The following is a 19,653-nucleotide window of genomic DNA, read 5'->3' as shown; positions in this document are numbered from 1 at the left end:
TATTACAAAATCATGTAGGTATCACTTGGGTCTACAATATAAAATTGACTTTATTCAGCTTTCAATACAAATGAAACAAACCAGGTAGTTTTCATTGAATAGATTAAATTAAATTACTTAATTGGTCAATAAAACAAAGTCTACGATAGAACAGGGATAACTGATTTCAGTCAATAAGCACATAAACACAGACAACTAAGGCCAAACAAAGCACCTTCTACCACTTCATGTACACATTCCATATGACTGCAATAAATGCACTTTAAGTTCCTTCATCAGGCCCTGCGACAGACAAAGCAAAGTTTCACACAGAAACATCATCTTCATTAATGCCCGCAATAACATCTACAATTCATAACATTCAAATCACAGTTCAGTAGATGCCAATTATGAAGGAAAATTCTGCACTGGCTGTTAAAATAAATGCACTGAACAAACAGAGAAACTCTGGCTTTAAGGCAAGATCAGCACATCTAAAATATTTCTAAAGCACTGCGGCATACATACCGTACCTACTGAGCAAGTAAACATACAGCATGCTCAATGATCAGATCATGTCATAGCACAGTTAAAGCAAAAACGATGACCACCAAGAAGTGGAGTCCTTCCACTAAGACCTGCTTGTTACTTACATAACATATAGAAGAACCTACATATGCATTAAATGGGATAAGATGTCAAACCCTAGACATCTTCTACCATCATTATAGTATTAATGGCCAATGATGCCAAAAAAATGTACAGTGGCAATGTAGATCTTAAACATGTAGTTTGGATTTGGAGACTGCAGTGCAAAGATATGTGAATAAACTGAAATAATAATAAAACAGTGCCATTTGTGTGTACTACCAGAACCAAGAAATGTTCAGCTTCTCCCAGTGTAGTTCTGAGAATGTGCAAGTGGCATAATAAGAGTGAACTTAAAACAAAACAAAACAAAACAGTAGATTAGAGTCTCCATGTTCACAGGAATCCCGCAAAAGCAAAATATAAAGGCTTTATTTGCATTAGAGTAAAGATGACAATGATGAAGGTGAAACTGAGGGTTATTTCCAAGGTCGACTACTCCGTGAACGAGCACTTTCTGATCCTGCTATGGATGAGCCTTGTCGACTGCTCCGAACTGTAGACGCTTTGGAGCGAGCGCTGCTAGTGGACATTCTGCTGCTGAGACGACCTAAAATGGGGGGGGGGGGAAATAATGATCACAAAAGTAAACAGTAAAAAATATACACATTATTAAAAACTGAGCATTGATAATTTTTGATAATAATAAGTATTATGGCAGCAAATCAGCACATTAGAATGATTTCCAAAGGACCACGTGACACTAAAAACTGGAGTAATGGCTGCTGAAAATTCAGCTTTGCCATCACAGAAATACATTTTTCACAATATTGCTATCACATATATGCAGCCCTGATGGGCATATATTACATATATTGTATGTAAATGTGGCTCAAAGAAGCATGCTAAGATGGCCGTGATTGCATTTAGATATTTTGTTGCCATCTACTGGTAAATTGTTTGTAATGCAGTGAAAATGGTTTGTTGGTTTGATCAGATTTGAAATGATGACTCACTGCTGGGCTCACTGGGTATGTAGACTTCCTCTAGGTAATGCTGGATTTTGCTGAGGTCTTCTGAGGTGAACCGCCGCTTTTTTTCTGCTGGCTGTGACGTCTGCTGGGGAACCGATCGCTTCTGACCTCCAGGTCCCGAGGGTGACGGCAGACAGGAGATGGGAATGGAGCCGATTGTCATTCCCTCAGGGAACTTCTGAGCAACCACTTTTAAACCTTTTTGAGAAAGGAAAAGAGAAGTTAATGAATAAATGCCATTAAATACATTAATCTCATACTGACAGGATGAACCCACATGTATCTATTGGAGATGCCTGAAACTTCAATGATCTATTTATAAATATATTAATCTGAAAAGGAACTTCTTATTTTCCCTTCGCCGATTTTTTTCATGATGGACTTCTGTTTGCTATCGGTCTCTTGTCTGACTCACCCCCTGACAACATGAAGAGATTCTCGAAGCCTCTCTCGCACATGGTGGTGGCGGCTTGACTTGCTATCCTCTCATCCTCATCATACAAAATTATGATCTTTCCTGATGCATTTTTCTGCATAATTGTAAAAGATTTTACCACTAGCAATGAGCATGAGTACAGAACTTGAAATGACATAAATCATTAAAACACAATAACAGCACAATTTAATTTTTACAATTTCAAGAGACTGTTCCAATACTAACGAATGAATAAATAATAAATACATAAAATTATAAAAGTTAAAAAAAAGTGCATTTCATATATGTACAATAAATTAAACATATTACTTATTTATTGTGCTAATGTTCATTACAGGCGCAGTATAGGTTTGCAATATGATTCAATAGAGAACAAACATTTTCAAATTCACATTTCAGGAATAAAAGGATACATAATCGAGAACTTCTTTCGTGTATGGGTTCATTGTCCTTGATAAGGTCGCAATGGGGTAACTATATGCTGTAAGCAAACAACAGATACAATTACTAACAGATAACATTAATATTAATGATTTTAATGTCTTTTATTCTTTGAGCAAAACACGGTTTCCAGGTAAGTTTCCTACCACTGATAATATGGCACTGGTCATACTGTTCTCTGTCCCGCACATCCAGCAACAGATATGGGCAGTCAGAGTAGGGGCACTCTGTGATGCTGGAGGTAGACACTGGAGAGTTTTGGATGCGCTTCTGTCCGTTCTTGTCCAGATCCATTTCTCCCACGCCACTGATGACACTATGAATGAGCCCAGAGATTCTCAGTTACACCGAGTGAGGACAGTCAGGGGTTCTCACTGTTACAGGCTAGATCTCATTGTTTTCCCCCCACAGGGTCTCTGAGGACGGAGTCTGATTGCACTGACTGCCCCTAAACAAGCTCAATGGAGCTTGAGGCCATGAGAAAGCAGCCCGGCCAATCAGAGCTCTTGTGAGCGCACAATAGAGGTAATGTTAGAGGGGGCATCAGTTAGATGCATAAAATGATATTCTGATGCGGCTGGTTGAATTAAAGTGATAGCTTTATGTGCTTGTTACAAACACAAAGGTGATTCGGCTACCTTTGGAGTGTAGATCTAGGAGAAAACGCATTGTCGCCGGATTCATCATTGTTGATACTCTGTGGGGGAAGAAGCGTCGGCTGGGGGGAGCCATTCGTCTGATCAGAGAGACGGTCGAGGCCCGGTGATGCAGAGAATATTGAAACATCATCTGAAATCATATACAAAAAATGAACACAACCACAAATTGTCAGGGAGTTTCTCTGCATTTGCTTAAGTATGGAGCCCCTAAGGCAACATGGTGATGGGAAAAAAAAGCTCTATAAATTTTCCACCAGTCTCATAATATTATAATATTTTTGCGTGTCCCAGATAAATTTTTAGTTCAGTTGCAAACTTTTAAACTTTTGTGTTCCCCTGATGACCTTTATCTTTCTCTCAAAAAAGTATTTCATTACACTAAGGAACTTTGTGATCACTTGCAAAATTATTGTGTTCTCCCAAACTTTTTGCTTGTTCACAAAATAATATAATAATAATGATGTCAGCAAAAACAACTACTAAAAAAAAAAAAAATAGAGTAACATAAAAGAGAAATGAAACTACCTTCTAATCCCATCATTTCATCTTTAATGTTGTCATTCTGATCTGACACTGAAGCAACTTGGATTACCTGGGAAAAAAAGATAAGACACACAAAAAATAAAAGCATATATTCAGGAATATATTAAAATACAATACTGTTCAAAAGTTTGTGGTCAAAGATTTTTTTGTAAAAGAAATTAAAACTTTTATTCAGCCATGACACAGTAAAGGCATTTATATTGTCACAAAAAATATTTCAAACAAAATAAATTAAACTTTTCCACAAAAATATTAAGCAGCACAACTCTTTTCAGCATTAACAATAAGAAGAAATGTTTCTTGAGCAGCAAATGAGCATATTTGAATGATTTCTGAAGGATTATGTGACAAATTCATCTTTGCAATGACAAGAACAAATTACATATTAAATTATATTTAAAAAAGAAAACAGTAATTTTAAATTGTAGTAATATTTCACAAAAATACTGTTTTTACTATACTACAACTGAAAGTAAACCTTATGCTCTATTTAATTTATTATTCACATACCAGCTGTGCAAATGTAGTCACTTTCAGTCTTTTAAAAAGCTCGTCCTTCCTATATCTGTAGTCTGGAAAAAAAATTACATACTAAGCATGCATTTCAAATTATACAGAGCTGTTGCACAGAATTTAGCAACAATTTTGATGCATTTTACCTGGATCCTGAGTGTTACCATTTCTCTCTTCATCTTCATTTAAAGACAAATCATTTAAATTCACTCCCAATATATCAAACTCCATTTTAATACCAGTTAAACTTGATTTTAACACGCCAATTGCTGCTACAAACTGAGGCGAGCTCTGCCAACATCTCTTTATATCTTTGGCAAGAAGTCCATAGTCCAGCCTCACCACCAAACCCACTGTAAGATGCCAAGTGACACCGCTGGATGAGGTTATGTATCTCAGTTTCACTACAGACAGTCTCAACAGAGGAATTACTGTAATCTACAGTACAATTACCATCCTCTGCTTGTGTAGCCAAAAGAAGGAAGGATTGCTTATCCTTGAGAAATCACAAGGAACCTGTAACAAGATGACTAATGTGGACAAAGGAGACTTTCTCTCCTTATCAAGTAAGTAAATATCAGTAGGACAAGCATATCTGGAGACAAAATAGCTGAAACAAGTCATTAAGTGCCTGTTCACACAAGATGCATTTTTGTGTCATTCTGCACTGTTTTGTAATTACTTTTTTAATGTAAATACACCATTGTGATGTGTTAGTTAGAATCACCCTTTACTTCTATGTAAATGCACCACGCAATTTTTATGTATGAAATATATTTCTCCACTATAATATATATAATTATTTCATGTATAACTTACTTTTCCTTGCCTCCTCTAGTCTCTCCATGTACTTTGTCAGGCTGGAGCCTGAAAAATAAACTGGGTTATTCATCATATATTTTATCACATAAGCATTCAAAAATGTTTATGATTTCACAAAAAAAAGTGAATACCTGTATCAAGTCGTGTTTTTACATGTTGATATTTTGGATTCTGAGGAATCCTCTTCTTTAAATACTGGGGGGAAAAGAAGCATTCATTTCAAGAAAACATTTTACAGATAATGTTAAATACATTGTATAAATATAATAATTATTATAAAAATGAGTGTTTTGTCTCTTTTGTTTTGGGGATCAATGTAACCGGTGGTTAAACACTGGCAGTGGCTCAGCACATTCTGAGAACATGATGTCTATGAAACAAACACTGAGTGTAATAGAGCATCAGTGTTCATGAAAGCCACTGTAAGCTCTAATAACATCCATTAGATTAGACAGAAGGTTCATTTATTGATAAACATTGTTACAAATGAATACAACATGAAAGCATCAGCAGTAAACTGGTGTTGATGGACAGACAGACAGGTAACGCTATGTATGTGATGGTAACGGAGGAGCAACACCGGTGTCACATTCCCTTTAAACCGCAGCTCTCCATGTCAAACATTCCTGGGCTAGCTTTTAAAATATTACAAACCATAACATGTTGTTCAAATTGCACTTTGCATAAAAATAATGACCCGCTGACCTCAGAGTCGCCAATGCCCCGCTTCACCGACATCTTCCAGCAGCTGAGCTTCAGCGGCTAACGTTAGCTTCCAAAATCAAAACTCAAAGCGTCGCCTCTTTGAGCGACGCCTTCACGGATTGGTCCGTAGATTTGAGGATCCAATCAATGACTGCGTTCTTATTATCTCAATGTTGAGTTCTACTAGTTTACCGTTTGGGTTGTTGCTAAGCAACGGAGTTATTTCCAACGCTGTTTTTTATTCTATGGTTACAACTCTTCAGTGACAGAGAGCCGGTTGGCCGTTTTTATTTATTACAAGCTTTTGCAGATCGATATGTTTTTTTTTTTTTTTTTTTTACAAGTAATTTCTCTGAAGACATTTGTTTGTAATATTTGGCTGGGATATGCAACTCTCTGACTCTACAGACAGTTTAATCTTCGCAAGACAAGCTTGCAAATTTTAGATTTAATCCCAACACGCCTTCTGTTGCATTAGGAGGATGGGTTACTTTAGCGTTCTCCTTTGACTACATTAACGCAGACGTTTATATGTCTAAATTAGTATTTTTTCAGTCCAAATAGGAGCGTATACATGTACATAATAGACACAAACGGGATTTTGGGTTAATTTCTCGCCATTCTGTTTAACTAGCCGCACTGACTCGATGATTCTGAGCGTGATTTGTTTGGTCTGGGTAAAACGCGGCTTGTTTGACAGATGGGAAGTGGCTCAACATGAAGGAGTTTCACTTATTTACTTCTAAATCCAAGACCAAACTGTACCAAATTCAGAAACTTTTTTGACTTTTACCGGAATAATGGCGTCTGTAATGGTAAGAAGACTTATCAGAAACATATTAAAATGCAGATATGGGCATTTTAGTTAGTTAATGGTTTAATTACGTTAGCTCTGTGCAAACTGCTGGAAAGTTTCGTGTTTATGTTTGTATATTTGGATACATTTATTGGTTATATTTGTTCGAATTCGAATTTGACCGAGTTATTGATCAAAAACAATACAATTAACTATCACTAACAAAAACGTGCTATGAAATTAGCGTAGTTTTAGACATGGTACTACCTACCATCATGGTGTTTTGGACATAGATATATACTTGGGTAAAGTTGGTTTTATATTCGCACATTCGGACAGTTGCATTCAGTTACTTTGTTAATCACACTACATTGGACATTCAGCGGACATTCACAAGCAAATATGACATTAAAACAATACTTGCCCATTTTGATCGATTGTGAAAAAAATGTAGTAGGTTGACAATGATGTCGCTGATTAGGATTTTCAAAAAATAACTTTATTGCACATATAATTAGAAAGTTATTGAAATGTGTGAATGTTGTGAATGTGCGAATATAAAACCAACTTTACCCAAGTTAGATACAGACTGATATATGATATACATACAGACTGATATATTTCAAATGATTATTTCTTTTAATTTTGATGATTAGAGCTTACAGCTCATGAAAGTCAAAAATCAGTATCTCAAATATTAGAATATTTACATTTGAGTTTGAATAAATGACCATCCCTACAGTATAAATTCTGGGTATCTCTCGTTCTTTGAAACCACAATAATGGGAAGACTGCTGACTTGGCAATGATCCAGAAGACGACCATTGACACCCTCCACAAAGAGGGTAAGTCACAGAAGGCCATTACTGAAAGGTGTGGCTGTTTACAGAGTGCTGTATCAAAGCATATTAAATGCAAAGTTGACTGGAAGGAATAATTTGGGTAGGAAAAGGTGCACAAACAACAGGGATGACTGCAAGCTTGAGAATACAGTCAAGCAAAGCCGATTCAAACACTTGTGAGAGCTTCACAAGGAGAGAACTGAAGCTGGAGTCAGTGCATTAAGAGTCACCACGCTTAGACGTCTTCAGGAAAAGGGCTACCAAGCCACTTCTGAACCAGAGACAACGTCAGAAGCATCTTAACTGGGCTGTGGAGAAAAAGAACTGGACTGTTGCTCAGTGGTCCAAAGTCCTCTTTTCAGAGTAAAGTAAATTTTACGTTTCATTTGGAAATCAAGGTCCCAGAGTCTGAAGGAAGAGTGGAGAGGCACAGAATCCATGTTGCTTGAAGTCCAGTGTGAAGTTTCCACAGTCAGTGATGATTTGGGCTGCCATGTCATCTGCTGGTGTTGGTCCACTGTGTTTTCTGAAGTCCACAGTCAACGCAGCCATCTACCAGGAAATTTTAGAGCACTTCATGCTTCCTTCTGTTGACAAGCTTTATGGAGATGCTGATTTCATTTTCCAGCAGGACTTGGCACCTGCCCACACTGCCAAAGGTACCAAAAGCTGGTTCAATGACCATAGTGTTACTGTGCTTGATTGGCCAGCAAACTCGCCTGACCTGAACCCCATAGAGAATCTATGGGGTATTGTCAAGAGGAAGATGAGAGACACCAGACCCAACAATGCAGAAGAGCTGAAGGCCACTATCAGAGCAACCTGGGCTCTCATAACACCTGAGCAGTGCCACAGACTGATCGACTCCATGCCACGCCGCATTGCTGCAGTAATTCAGGCAAAAGGAGCCCCAACTAAGTATTGAGTGATGTACATGCTCATACTTTTCATTTTCATACGTTTCAGTTGGCCAAGATTTCTAAAAGTCCTTTCTTTGTATTGGTCTTAAGTAATATTCTAATATTTTGAGATACTGATTTTTGACTTTCATGAGCTGTAAGCTCTAATCCTCAAAATTAAAAGAAATAAACATTTGAAATATATCACTCTGTGTGTAATGAATGAATATAATATACAAGTTTCACTTTTTGAATGGAATTAGTGAAATAAATCAACTTTTTGATGATATTCTAATTATATGACCAGCACCTGTATGTGTGTGTGTGTGATATAACATGTTTTAATGTTATAGAAAATGTAAAAATATTGTTAAAAAAATTAAAAAAAGGTTTTCTGTATATTCACTCACATTATGCTAAAATATAATTTGCACTGGGAAAAAAAAAACTTGTATATAAACAAAAAATTCAATAACTGTAACATTCTAATTCTGTCATACTTTTTGGACTTAATTTTTACACCTTATTCTACTATGATGTCTTTTTTTTCAGGAGGATCCTACACTTGAGAGACATTTTAAAGGTCACAAAGATGTTGTTTCCTGTGCCGACTTCAGCCCTAATAATAAACAGCTTGGTATGTCATATTTGTCTTATTTGTTTTTCCCATCTGACAACATCCCAGTTTATCCACTTGCAACTTCTCTTGCAGCTACTGGATCCTGTGACAAGAACCTTATGATCTGGAACCTCACTCCTAAAGCCAGAGCGTTCAGGTTTGTGGGTCACACAGATATCATTACAGGTGTCCATTTTTCTCCAAGTGGTTCCTTGGTGGCATCTTCATCCAGAGATCAAACAGTTCGACTGTGGACGCCCAGCATGTGAGTGAGAACAGATGCCCACTTTTGAGTTTCAGTGTTTTATTTTTATGTTAATGCATTACACTATATGCATGTTACAGAAAGGGAGAGTCGACTGTGTTCAAAGCCCACACAGCGAGCGTTCGAAGCGTTCAGTTCTCCAGCGATGGCCAAAGGCTGGTCACAGCTTCAGATGACAAGTCTGTGAAAGTGTGGGGTGTCGAACGGAAGAAATTCCTCTACTCTCTCAACCGGCACACCAACTGGGTGCGCTGTGCGAGGTATGAGACTATGCGTGTAACCCTTCTGGTTTGTCGCATAAACTGGGATTTCTCTCATTGTCACTTGGTCTGTCCCCGTCAGGTTTTCACCAGATGGTCGTCTTGTTGCTTCCTGTGGTGATGACAGGACGGTTCGCCTCTGGGATATATCCTCACGTCAGTGCATCAACATTTTCACAGACTACGGAGGGTGAGAATTGAACATTGTTGTTTTTTCCAGAATCTTTGTTTTTTGGGTTCAAGTTAACTGATATTTCAAATTGTCTGTTTAGGTCAGCAACATTTGTGGACTTCAATTCCAGTGGCACGTGCATTGCATCATCGGGAGCGGACAACACATTAAAAATCTGGGATATTCGTACAAACAAGTTAATACAACATTACAGAGGTAGTAGAAAAGTTTTTTTCACATCATACATGGTTATTTATTTTTAATAGAGTCAAGGACTAGTCTTGTTTTCAAGCATTTAACTTGAAACTTTAGTATTTGTCTTGCAGTTCATAGTGCAGGGGTCAACTGCTTTTCCTTCCATCCATCCGGAAATTATCTCATCAGTGGTTCAAGTGACAGTACAATGAAGATCTTGGACCTCCTGGAGGGGAGGCTCATTTACACCCTTCATGGCCACAAGGTGTCTCTCTCTCTCTTGCTAATAGTGAAGAATTTGAATCCCAACTGCAACAATCAGGAATTCATCCAAAAAATGACAATTCTGTCACCACCCTCATGTCATTTCAAAGAAACATTCTGCTTTTTCAGTAGGACACAAAGGAGAATTAAAAACAATTAACATTACGATTTTGTTTCCAATTTTTTCAATTAATTAATTTTATTTTAATTGAAAATATTTCACATCTAATTTTGGTATTAAGAATTCAAAAATAAATATTCTCTTTTTAAAATTAATTCCTAAATAATAAAAAAAAAAAAAAAAAAAAATATATATATATAATTATAAATGCTATATAATTTGACCGGTAATATTTGATCTGTTATGTTTCGCTTTTTTATGTTGCTGTTCATAATGTCTGTGGTAAACCTGAAGACAATTTTCCATAAATTATTAATTTTTAAATTAATTTATTTTTGTACAGTTTTGGAGATTTGAGGTCATGATTATTGTATGGCAAGAGTCGCATAATACATTTTTTATTTTTTTTTTTTTTTTTATTTTTATTGTAAATATTAGTTAGCTACATTACTTGCCATAAACTAAAAAAAGCTAAATACTTCTAAAGCATTTATTATTCTTAATAAATTAAGTTAATATTAAATTCAACATTCACTGATACATTAAAATCAAAAGTTCTGTTAATGTTATTTAGTGAACCTGAGCTGACATGAACTAACAATGAACAGTTGTATTTTTTTAACTAACATTACTAAAGATTAATAAATACTGTTACAAATATATTGCTCATTGTTTACAGTACGTTAGTTGATGCAGTAACTAACATTAACTAATTGGATATTATTGCAAAATGTTTCTGAAAAAAATAACAAAAGACATTTTTACAATGATATGAGCATGTTTTCATTTCTGGTAAACAATTCCTTCAGTTGTATGTGTATTTTGTGTTATAGACCTGCATTAAACATCCCACCTTTATAGGAAAAGCCATAAAGGGTCTCTTTTCCCCCCTGCTCTCAGGGTCCAGTGGTGGCTGTGGCGTTTTCTCGAGACGGAGGTCTGTTTGCTTCAGGAGGTGCTGATTCTCAGGTAATCGTGACCTAAAGATTGTTTTGCCATCCGATCACTATCAGGCTGATGTCACTCATGCTTGTGATGGTCTGGGTTTCAGGTTCTGATGTGGAAGACCAACTTCGATTCGCTGAATTACAGAGATCTGTTGAGCAGGCACAGCAAACGAGTCACTCCAGATCCCCTTCCACACCTGATGGACATTTACCCTCGATCACCTCACCGACACAGTGCTCAGAATGGCACAGTAGAGGTCAGTGGCCACAGCTGCACTGCTACTACAATACCCATGTGTTTCACAAACAGTACTGATTTTCCCCTCGGGGGACGGTCGGTACAGCATCAATGCTGTAGATCAATCCAGTACTTTTCAGTCGGTGTGTTAGCTCTGTGACGTGCACACTACATTCATCATTTGTATTAATCACTTGTTGACGTCAATACTCTCATTTCCTTAGATTAATCCCATTGTTGCTGATACTCAGTCTGGTGACCCTCAGGTGGTTGAAGTGGGACGTGTTCTTTTCTCCACAGCGGTAAGATCTTAACTGCTTAATGTAATCAGTCCAAGCACTAGGGGGAGATATAGGCCAGCGAATGTTGAGCCCTCACTGAACAGTGTGCTGTCACTGCAGTCACTGACACTCTGTCATGTTTTTATCAGTATTTTTAACATTATTATGGTTTTGTCTACTCTGTTCACTTCTGTTCTCTGGCAAATGTCAGTCACTTTTTTTAATACAGTGGGGTTTAAATATCGGAGACCATATTGAAAATCTGGCATGCTGCCATGAAAGGAAAAGGAAGACAAAATCTTTAGAAATGATTAAATTTCTGTTCATTTTCCACTTTATGATTTCCACTCAAATTCTTATTCTGATATATGATTTGTAATGAAAAATAAATGTATATTGAATGCAATTATGAAATTGCTGCCAGTATTAATTTTTTTCCCTCAAATTGCTATTTTGATGCTATCATTTGCAATGAAAAATTAATTAATAATTATATTTAATATAAATATATGTTATTTTTTTGTTGAACTTCTGCTACTATAATTTGTTAAAAAAATCTATATTTATATTAAATATTATTAATTTAATGTTACAGTTTTTACTCAAATTGCTATTCTGATACTATAATGCATATTTAAAACATCTATATTTTTATTAAATATAATGTAATTTCTATATAATAATTTATAACAATTGCAATAATATAAAATAGCTGCAAGCAGCAATTACCGGGGTTCAAGCACTTAAGCTTGTTTACATGGCTGTAACCACCTAAATCAATGATTAAAAATAGCATTTTGGGCAAATGCAGATGCAATATGGCGATTTTAAATATTTATGACTGTTTTAACGCCACCTATGGTCCAATCTCCATGAAACTTTGCATGCTTGCTATTCATATGTTAACAACATCTCACTGAGTGAGATGGGAAAGAAAAGAAAAAAAGCATTTTCAAGTTCTGATTGTTGAAATGACATTGCTCTCTCTGTCTCTCTCACACACAGACAGAAATGAAAGGTTTAATAACACTGATACACAGTAAGCATGCAAACACACACACACACACACACACACACACACAAGAAGAAATTAAATGGTTAAACTATCATATTAATAATCATTAAGCCTGCTTACACATACTCATACATGGACTCACATGCATACACATTTTGTTGCAGATATAGATATTTGAAATAAATGATAGGTGACAATAGTTTTTGCAAGTCTTCTCTTTTTAAGAGTTTATATTTCTCTGTGATCATAATATGGGAAAATGGTAAAAACTGACATAACAAAATGGTAAACTTGAATTAAATTTGATTTTAAATGTTATAACAGTGATTTTATAATATCTACATGAGAAAAGCTATGAACAGTTCTGTTTGAGAGTTTAATAAGCCCATTAGTGGTCTTCCGCTGCCATCTAGTGGTTATAAATAGCAATTTCTCATACAATACTGTTTTTAACCTTTATAACTATTATAGTGGTATATCACTATGTAAAGAACATATTACAAGATGACCGTTTTATAGTTGTCCAAATGCAAATGATCAACTTGTTTTTTTTTTTGATAATTATTGACCTACAGAGCCTAGAGAATAGTACTGCACTTATTTGATTGATTTTCAGTTAAAATCTGAGGGCTAGTTCACAAAAGCAAGTTTTTAAAATATTCTCAAATACTTAAAGAACAATACTTGAAGATCTATTGTATGATATGAAGATGTAGTGTATAAGTGAATATTACACCCATAGTCCGATCTCCATGAAACTTTGCATAGTTGTTAAGAGTCATGTGACACATGTTTTCACCAAGTTTCGTAAAGTTTTGAGTTTTCCTTTAGGTTTTATAGGCTTTGGGGTATATTTGGCCAGGCCCCTTTACTAAATGACCTCGTTAAAAGTAACCAAAGAACAAAATTCAACATTGTTTTGATAATTATTGATCTAGAGAGTCCATAGAGTATTACTGCAGTGGTTTGATCGAGATGGAGCGAAAAACCTGGGACTAGTTTGCAAAAGTAGGTTTTTAATATATTTGAGAATATTTAATGAACGATTTGATTGACAGCATTAGTCCCGGAGGCAAAGTTGTTCAGAATGAGGAGATCTATCATATGATATGAAGATCTAGTGTTTATGTGAAATATATGACCATGTTCTAAAATTTGAGGTCATTTTCAATAGAAATTTTCTGTTTTTGAGGCTTTTTTAACTGTTACAGTGCCACCTATGGTCCGATCTCCATGAAACTTTTAATGCTTGGTAACAAGTCATGTGACACATGTTTTCACCAACTTTCGTAAAGTTTCAAGTTTTTGTTTAGGTTTTATAGGCTTTTGGGTATGTGTGGCCACGCCCCCTTTTAAAATGAGTTATAGTTAACCAAAGGACAAAATTAAACATTTTTTCGATAATTATTGATCTAGAGAGTCCAGAGATTATTACTGCAGTGGTTTGATCGAGATTGAGCAAAAAAAACAGAGACTAGTTCGCAAAAGTAGGTTTTTAACATATTTGTGAATAATTAATGAACGATTTGATTGACAGCAGTAGTTCTTGATGCAAATTTGTTCATTATGTGGAGATCTATCAATCATATGAGTTCATGAGTTGAACATGCCCACCGAGTTTTGTTCCGATCAACCTCCGTTAACCTTGTTTAATAAGCGTTTAAATTTCATTGGCCAATGGCGGCCATGTTTTATGAGATAATCAAATGACCTCATATACACAGGTGCCCCTTTGGACCAAGATGCTGCATACCAATTTTCAAGTCGATTGACTAACGGTCGCGTAGTTATAGCTGTTTTTATGGTTTTTCAGTCTTATAGTGTCCCCAAGTGGCAGAGCTGCGCAATTTTTTTTATTTGACCAAAGATTGAGCTCATACACATTTGTACCAAGTTTGGTGCAGATATCTCATTCCGTTCCAGAGTTATGTTTCAAATAACAATTGGCTAACGTTAGCCAAATTGATGTACTGTTTTGCGCGAAAATCAAAATTTCAACTCTTTTTTGATAATTATTGATATTCAGTGTCCATAGAATATTTCTGCAGTGGTTTGGTTCCGATCAGGTGAAAAACCTAGGACTAGTTCGCAAAAGTAGGTCTCAGATATAACTCAATTTTGAGAAAAAAACGTGTGTTTTAGAGAAAATCTGGCTCAGTGCACTTTTCTTCAGGTTGACGCAAGGATCGCAACGATGTTAAATTTTGAGCCTACGACAAACGGTGTACGAGCTAGGGCCCAAAATGTGTAAAATGTTAGGTTTTTGCGCTGTAGCGCCACCGTTAGGCCGATTGGGGCGAGGCTTTGTATCTGAGTAGCGAGCAATACTACTACGATCTGACCAAGTTTCAGCTCTCTACGCCTTACAGTTTGGGCTGCACGATCAGTTTTACCAGAGAAGAATAATAATTTTAAAAATCCTTACAATTACAAGAGGGTTTCAGCACTTCGTGCTAGAACCCCTAATAATATAAATATATTCAGTTAAAAAATGAAAAACGGAAGCATTTGCGCTTGTGGCCTCTGATTTTTGAACCCAACTGGATAATTATAGCGAATAAGACACATGATCACTATTACTGTAGAAGGTTTTCAAAAACAAAAAAAAAACAAAATTTGGACTGTTTATATTCAGCCCAACAAGCTGCGTGCCTTGTTCTGATCCGAATTATGGGAATGTCCTCATGCTTCCGTGCAAAATGCTGCGCTTTCTGCTTTACAAGCGGATTGAGGAAATGCTTCGAGATGGCGCATAACAGACTGTGTGTGCCTCGCGTGTTTACAGGAAGTCTCTTTCTTTGGCCCTTTTTCTCCCCCTTTCTTTTTTTTTTTGGGTGCACTGATTCTGGCTGTGTAGAGTAGCTCGAGCGTGAAAGCAAAAACACACCGAGCACACACACGTGCCTAAAGCTGGGCTCTGATGTGACCTCACTTTGCCACTGGAGCCATAGACTAATAATAGACTCCTCCACACTGTGACTTCAGCTCTCTCCCTCTCTTCCATTTGTCCCTTTTGTCTGCACACACTGTACTGCATAGATAAAAACAATTGTCCGGCTTGGACGCCTGCTCACTCATTGACTAGTCGATTAGTCCTGCCACTAGACTCACTGGATGTGTGTTGACTTGTTGTTGATCATGTGACTTGTGTTGCTATGCATCTTTAACCACATTCATGTTTTTGCTTCAAATTCAGTTCCGATTTAAATTCAGTTTGATCAGATTCTGTATAATTGGGTGTATTTCAATTGTTATGATGAGATGTGAAAGACATTTGCTCTCTGCTAATGCTGTAAATTACACAGGATAGTGTTTTGGACTGTTTTGAACCAGTCTTTTTAAACTAATCATTAAAGGAATCAGCTCATAGTAGTCTTTTGTTTGTGAATCAAACTATATTGGGTGAACCGCCTCTTGCCAAAAACAAAAAAGGCTGCTGAAGCTGCATGGCACATGGTGAGTCATTCACATAAGGTAAACATTAACTCACTGACTATGACAAGTCAACTAGTAAAAATTAGCCATAGTGCACGCGTTCACCTTTTCCAATCACACTTAACAACGTTGGCTCAGTCCAGTCCAGGATGCCCTTCCGAATCTGACCTGTCAAGGCACATTTACAGGGAAGCCCTGTCAGTATCTGACCCTGAGCATCCCACAGCCCCTTAGGGCAGAGTTTCCTCATTCTGCTTCCCTGCCTTTCGTGCGTGGGAGCAGAGACAGGAGGAAGTGGACGGCAAAGAGAAGTATGACCCGTGGCGCCTTTTTGTGTGACGCTTCCTGCCATCACTTCCTCTTGACTGACTCTCTCTGGATTCCTTTTGGTTTGAGAGTGTGTGTGTGTGTCCAGTGATGCAGTCTTCAATTGGTGGAACTCTTCAGCATTTTCGTCCTTGTTGACTCCCTGATGTTTGACATGTTTGTTTCTTTGAACATTTGTACAGTGCAAAAAAGATTGAGTTAGTTGCAATCCAATTAAAAAATATAACTTGTATCACATGGAGAGGTAGTTGTTGATACTTGATGTATATTAACAAAAATATCTATACACCATCATAATTGTAATAAATTAGCTAAATGATTCATTTAATGAATTACTGCTACTAATACTACTACTATAATTCTAATAATAATAATAGAGTTTTGTTTTATATATTGTTTTGAGTACATTACAAAATTAATAATTTTTTTAAATTATGAATAATTGAAATTTTATGACCACAATATCAGTACTTAAAATAATTCTTCAGATGCTAGAACAAAATTAGTAATTTGTGCTCTTTATATGGTAAAATTTAATTATTTTTGAAGCTAATTTTTTATCATGGTTTTTGTACAATATAAATAGCTCCCAATTTATATTATACAAAAAATGAGTTGTTTGGTACAATGTATTCATTTTGTATTGCACATTTTTTTTATGTATTTACAGAATTGCATGTGTAATTTTTAAATACAATGTAAAACAAGTATGTGAACGATAATTGCATTATATCAAATGATTAATTTAAATGTAAGTACATAGTTGTAAGACATATAATATAATATATTTATATTATAATTATTTTATTATAATAATAAGTGTATGGAAAGTATGTGTGAGTGTATGTTTATGTATATATACAGTATTTGAATTTTGCAAATTTAAAATGAGTATTTAATTAAATTAAAATAGATTAACAGGTGAACTAATCAAGATGAAACCTAATATTGCTAAACTGTTTTTATTTAATATTCTATAGATGATTAAATTACATATGCAACTCAGTGTGTGCATGTTTGTTTGAGGGTCTGTAAATGTGTGTGCACCACCTGGTATTACGTTTCTGAAGGTTGCTTGTAGGGGTGACAGACAGGAAGCAGGCAAAGAGCCTCTTCCTGTGTTGTAAAGAGCAGGAGATTGGGTGGCCGCGAGGTGTGGATACCAGCTTGAAGTCCTGCCACCGGCTCCGGTGACAAGACGTGACATGACGGAAGTAAATCGCTAAAGATAGAATGGCCCAGGGGAAGGGTCACTTTCCACCGGGAGAGCTTTGAGAAAGATAGCCTTACACGGAGAGAGAGTGACTTGCCATCCTCAAACAAAAAAACAAGAGCCGTCTGCAGGAAGCGCTCATTGATTTGAATCGAATTGCACTGGGAGACATCCGATGCATTGTTTGTGCGTTTTCGAGTTGTTTACCCTACCTATACGGTGAAACATACATCACACCTTGTCATTGCTGAAATGTAGGTGGGAAAGTGTGGAAATATGTGTTATGGTTATGTAACCGCAGTCGTGTTATCGCAAATTTCTTGTTGTTATGTGGGCGGCATGAGCACTGGCGTTATTGCACCTTTTCTGGATTCTCCTGAAAGCGCAGATAATAGAAAAGGTCAATGCAAAAGTCTCATCCAGCCCATAATCCCCAGCACTGACCCAGGGACCTCAGACAGGGACTCCAGCAGACAAACAGGCGCTCACACATCAAAGACACAGGAACCCGGGCAGGTTCATCACTTATTCAGTGTAGGGCGCACCCAGAACTCAGTGTGTCCACCTTAATATTTCATCTGGTTTCTCGCCCATTGTGTCCGTCTGCCTCTGTTCCTTTCCTTTTTTTCTCCATTAAATGTTGTTTTTCGTCCATCCCTTTCATCTCATTCATCTGTTTTATCTGCGAGTTCCACCAAAGGCTATTGACCTCTGTTCTAGAATAGAACCGTTCCATCCTTTGAGTCACACTGGCACTTTAACTTAATGGCTGATCTCACTTCCTCCATTAAAGCAGATGGTTCCTAAACAGTCCAGACCTCATCTTAAGTACCTGTCAAAACGGAGCACCGTCACATTAAGTGTAGAGTTGAAAGGACCTTATCAGAATCTGGCTTAGTCTGTTTTTCCTCTCTCACCTGACATTTTTTTTCTCTCTCTCTCCATGAGCTCTCTCAAGGGTATATGGTGGCCCGGAGGGGCATAGCTTAAAATACGCTGACAGTCCATTGACATTGATTCTAAAAATAGTGGGCCTGTACTATTGCAGGTAACAGGGACACCTCAAAGGCAAACGGTGAGCTGCTTGTCCTGCATTTCACTCACTGTGCTGTCCATCTACACCATGTCTTCCATTCAGATATTATTTACAGCAGAGCTGTAAAATTGTAATTGTGTAAGATTTTTTTTTTAAATTTTGCTTTATTTATTTTTATTTAACTGGAACTTAAATTTTTTTTTAATTTATTTACTCCAAATGTTTGGAAATGATGATTAGTGGTACTTTTCAGTGGGGAAATAAAAATAAAAAAATAACTTTTCTGTATGTTTTCCCTATCATTCGAATAGATGGGGTTCTTAAGGTTTTTCAAATGTTTTTGAAAAGAAGTCTCTTGTTCACCAAGGCTGCATTTATTTGATCCAAAATACAGTAAAACAGTAATATTATTACAACTTTTCTATTTTAATATCATTTATGTATTTTTTTTATTATAAATGTTTGTCAATTTATTATTAATATCAATGTTGAAAATAGTTGTTGCTTAATATGTTCATGCTAAACCTTGATTATTATTATTTTTTTCAGGATTCAAAAAGAACAGTATTTATTTTATTTTTAAAATGTCTTTACTTACTGAATGGAAGTATTAATTCCTTTTAAAAATCCAAAATGACCCCAGACTTTTGAAATTTACTGTATTTTGGCTTTATTTTATTTTATTTTCAAAACAACACTCTTATGACTTTTCAGTCATGAAAAATATTTAAAATATTCATTGTTTTTTTTTTTTAATAAAATAAAATAAAATTCTACACATTTAAATCTAACAGTTATGAGATTTCAAGAAATTTAAAGGCACACTAGAAACAGTTATATATCATATTTCAGCATTTTTACAGGGACACGGAAAGCTTATTAAAATTTTCAAGGCAGCATTGAACCACCGCAATGAAAGAACAGATTAACTGCTCAATACTTTTGAATACCTACTCAATCCTTTATATGATGCTAAATATACACTTCTCAGAACAACAGGTTTGTGCA

At 36.1% G+C, this 19,653-nt stretch overlaps 2 protein-coding genes across 2 annotated transcripts in view; one reads left to right on the top strand and one right to left on the bottom strand.

The window, feature by feature from the left end:
* Positions 1-9: 9 nt before the first annotated feature.
* On the bottom strand, positions 10-5,865 carry cep41 (centrosomal protein 41). The gene is made up of 11 exons (XM_058767312.1): positions 5,721-5,865; positions 5,147-5,210; positions 5,013-5,060; positions 4,191-4,252; positions 3,663-3,729; positions 3,117-3,267; positions 2,625-2,794; positions 2,451-2,518; positions 2,017-2,131; positions 1,584-1,799; positions 10-1,177 (listed from the first exon to the last, which is right to left on the bottom strand). Exons 1-11 carry the CDS (start codon positions 5,751-5,753, stop codon positions 1,047-1,049), a joined length of 1,125 nt encoding a protein of 374 aa, XP_058623295.1. The 5' UTR covers positions 5,754-5,865; the 3' UTR covers positions 10-1,046.
* Positions 5,866-6,151: 286 nt separating this feature from the next.
* Positions 6,152-19,653, top strand: part of poc1b (POC1 centriolar protein B) — a 44,252-nt gene continuing 30,750 nt past the window's right edge. The window contains exons 1-10 of the mRNA XM_058767310.1: positions 6,152-6,535; positions 8,810-8,894; positions 8,970-9,141; positions 9,222-9,401; positions 9,484-9,591; positions 9,674-9,789; positions 9,900-10,033; positions 11,054-11,122; positions 11,205-11,357; positions 11,563-11,640. Coding sequence (XP_058623293.1) covers positions 6,521-6,535; positions 8,810-8,894; positions 8,970-9,141; positions 9,222-9,401; positions 9,484-9,591; positions 9,674-9,789; positions 9,900-10,033; positions 11,054-11,122; positions 11,205-11,357; positions 11,563-11,640 — 1,110 coding nt within the window. The 5' untranslated portion in view covers positions 6,152-6,520. The remainder of the gene's footprint in view (positions 6,536-8,809; positions 8,895-8,969; positions 9,142-9,221; positions 9,402-9,483; positions 9,592-9,673; positions 9,790-9,899; positions 10,034-11,053; positions 11,123-11,204; positions 11,358-11,562; positions 11,641-19,653) is intronic.

The sequence above is a fragment of the Onychostoma macrolepis genome, chromosome 25, assembly GCF_012432095.1.
Source record: "Onychostoma macrolepis isolate SWU-2019 chromosome 25, ASM1243209v1, whole genome shotgun sequence".
Classification (NCBI taxonomy): domain Eukaryota; kingdom Metazoa; phylum Chordata; class Actinopteri; order Cypriniformes; family Cyprinidae; genus Onychostoma; species Onychostoma macrolepis.
This window is presented reverse-complemented; position numbering and strand designations above follow the sequence as displayed.

Bases quoted from the DNA above. Each gene is read 5' to 3' on its own strand.
- cep41 (XM_058767312.1), bottom strand. From the start codon at position 5,753: ATGTCGGTGAAGCGGGGCATTGGCGACTCTGAG. The intron at 2,795-3,116 runs GTAGCCGAATCA...GCTCATTCATAG, and splicing joins CCTAGATCTACACTCCAAAG to TGTCATCAGTGGCGTGGGAG. The intron at 1,800-2,016 runs GTGAGTCAGACA...TTTCTCAAAAAG, and splicing joins TCTCTTCATGTTGTCAGGGG to GTTTAAAAGTGGTTGCTCAG.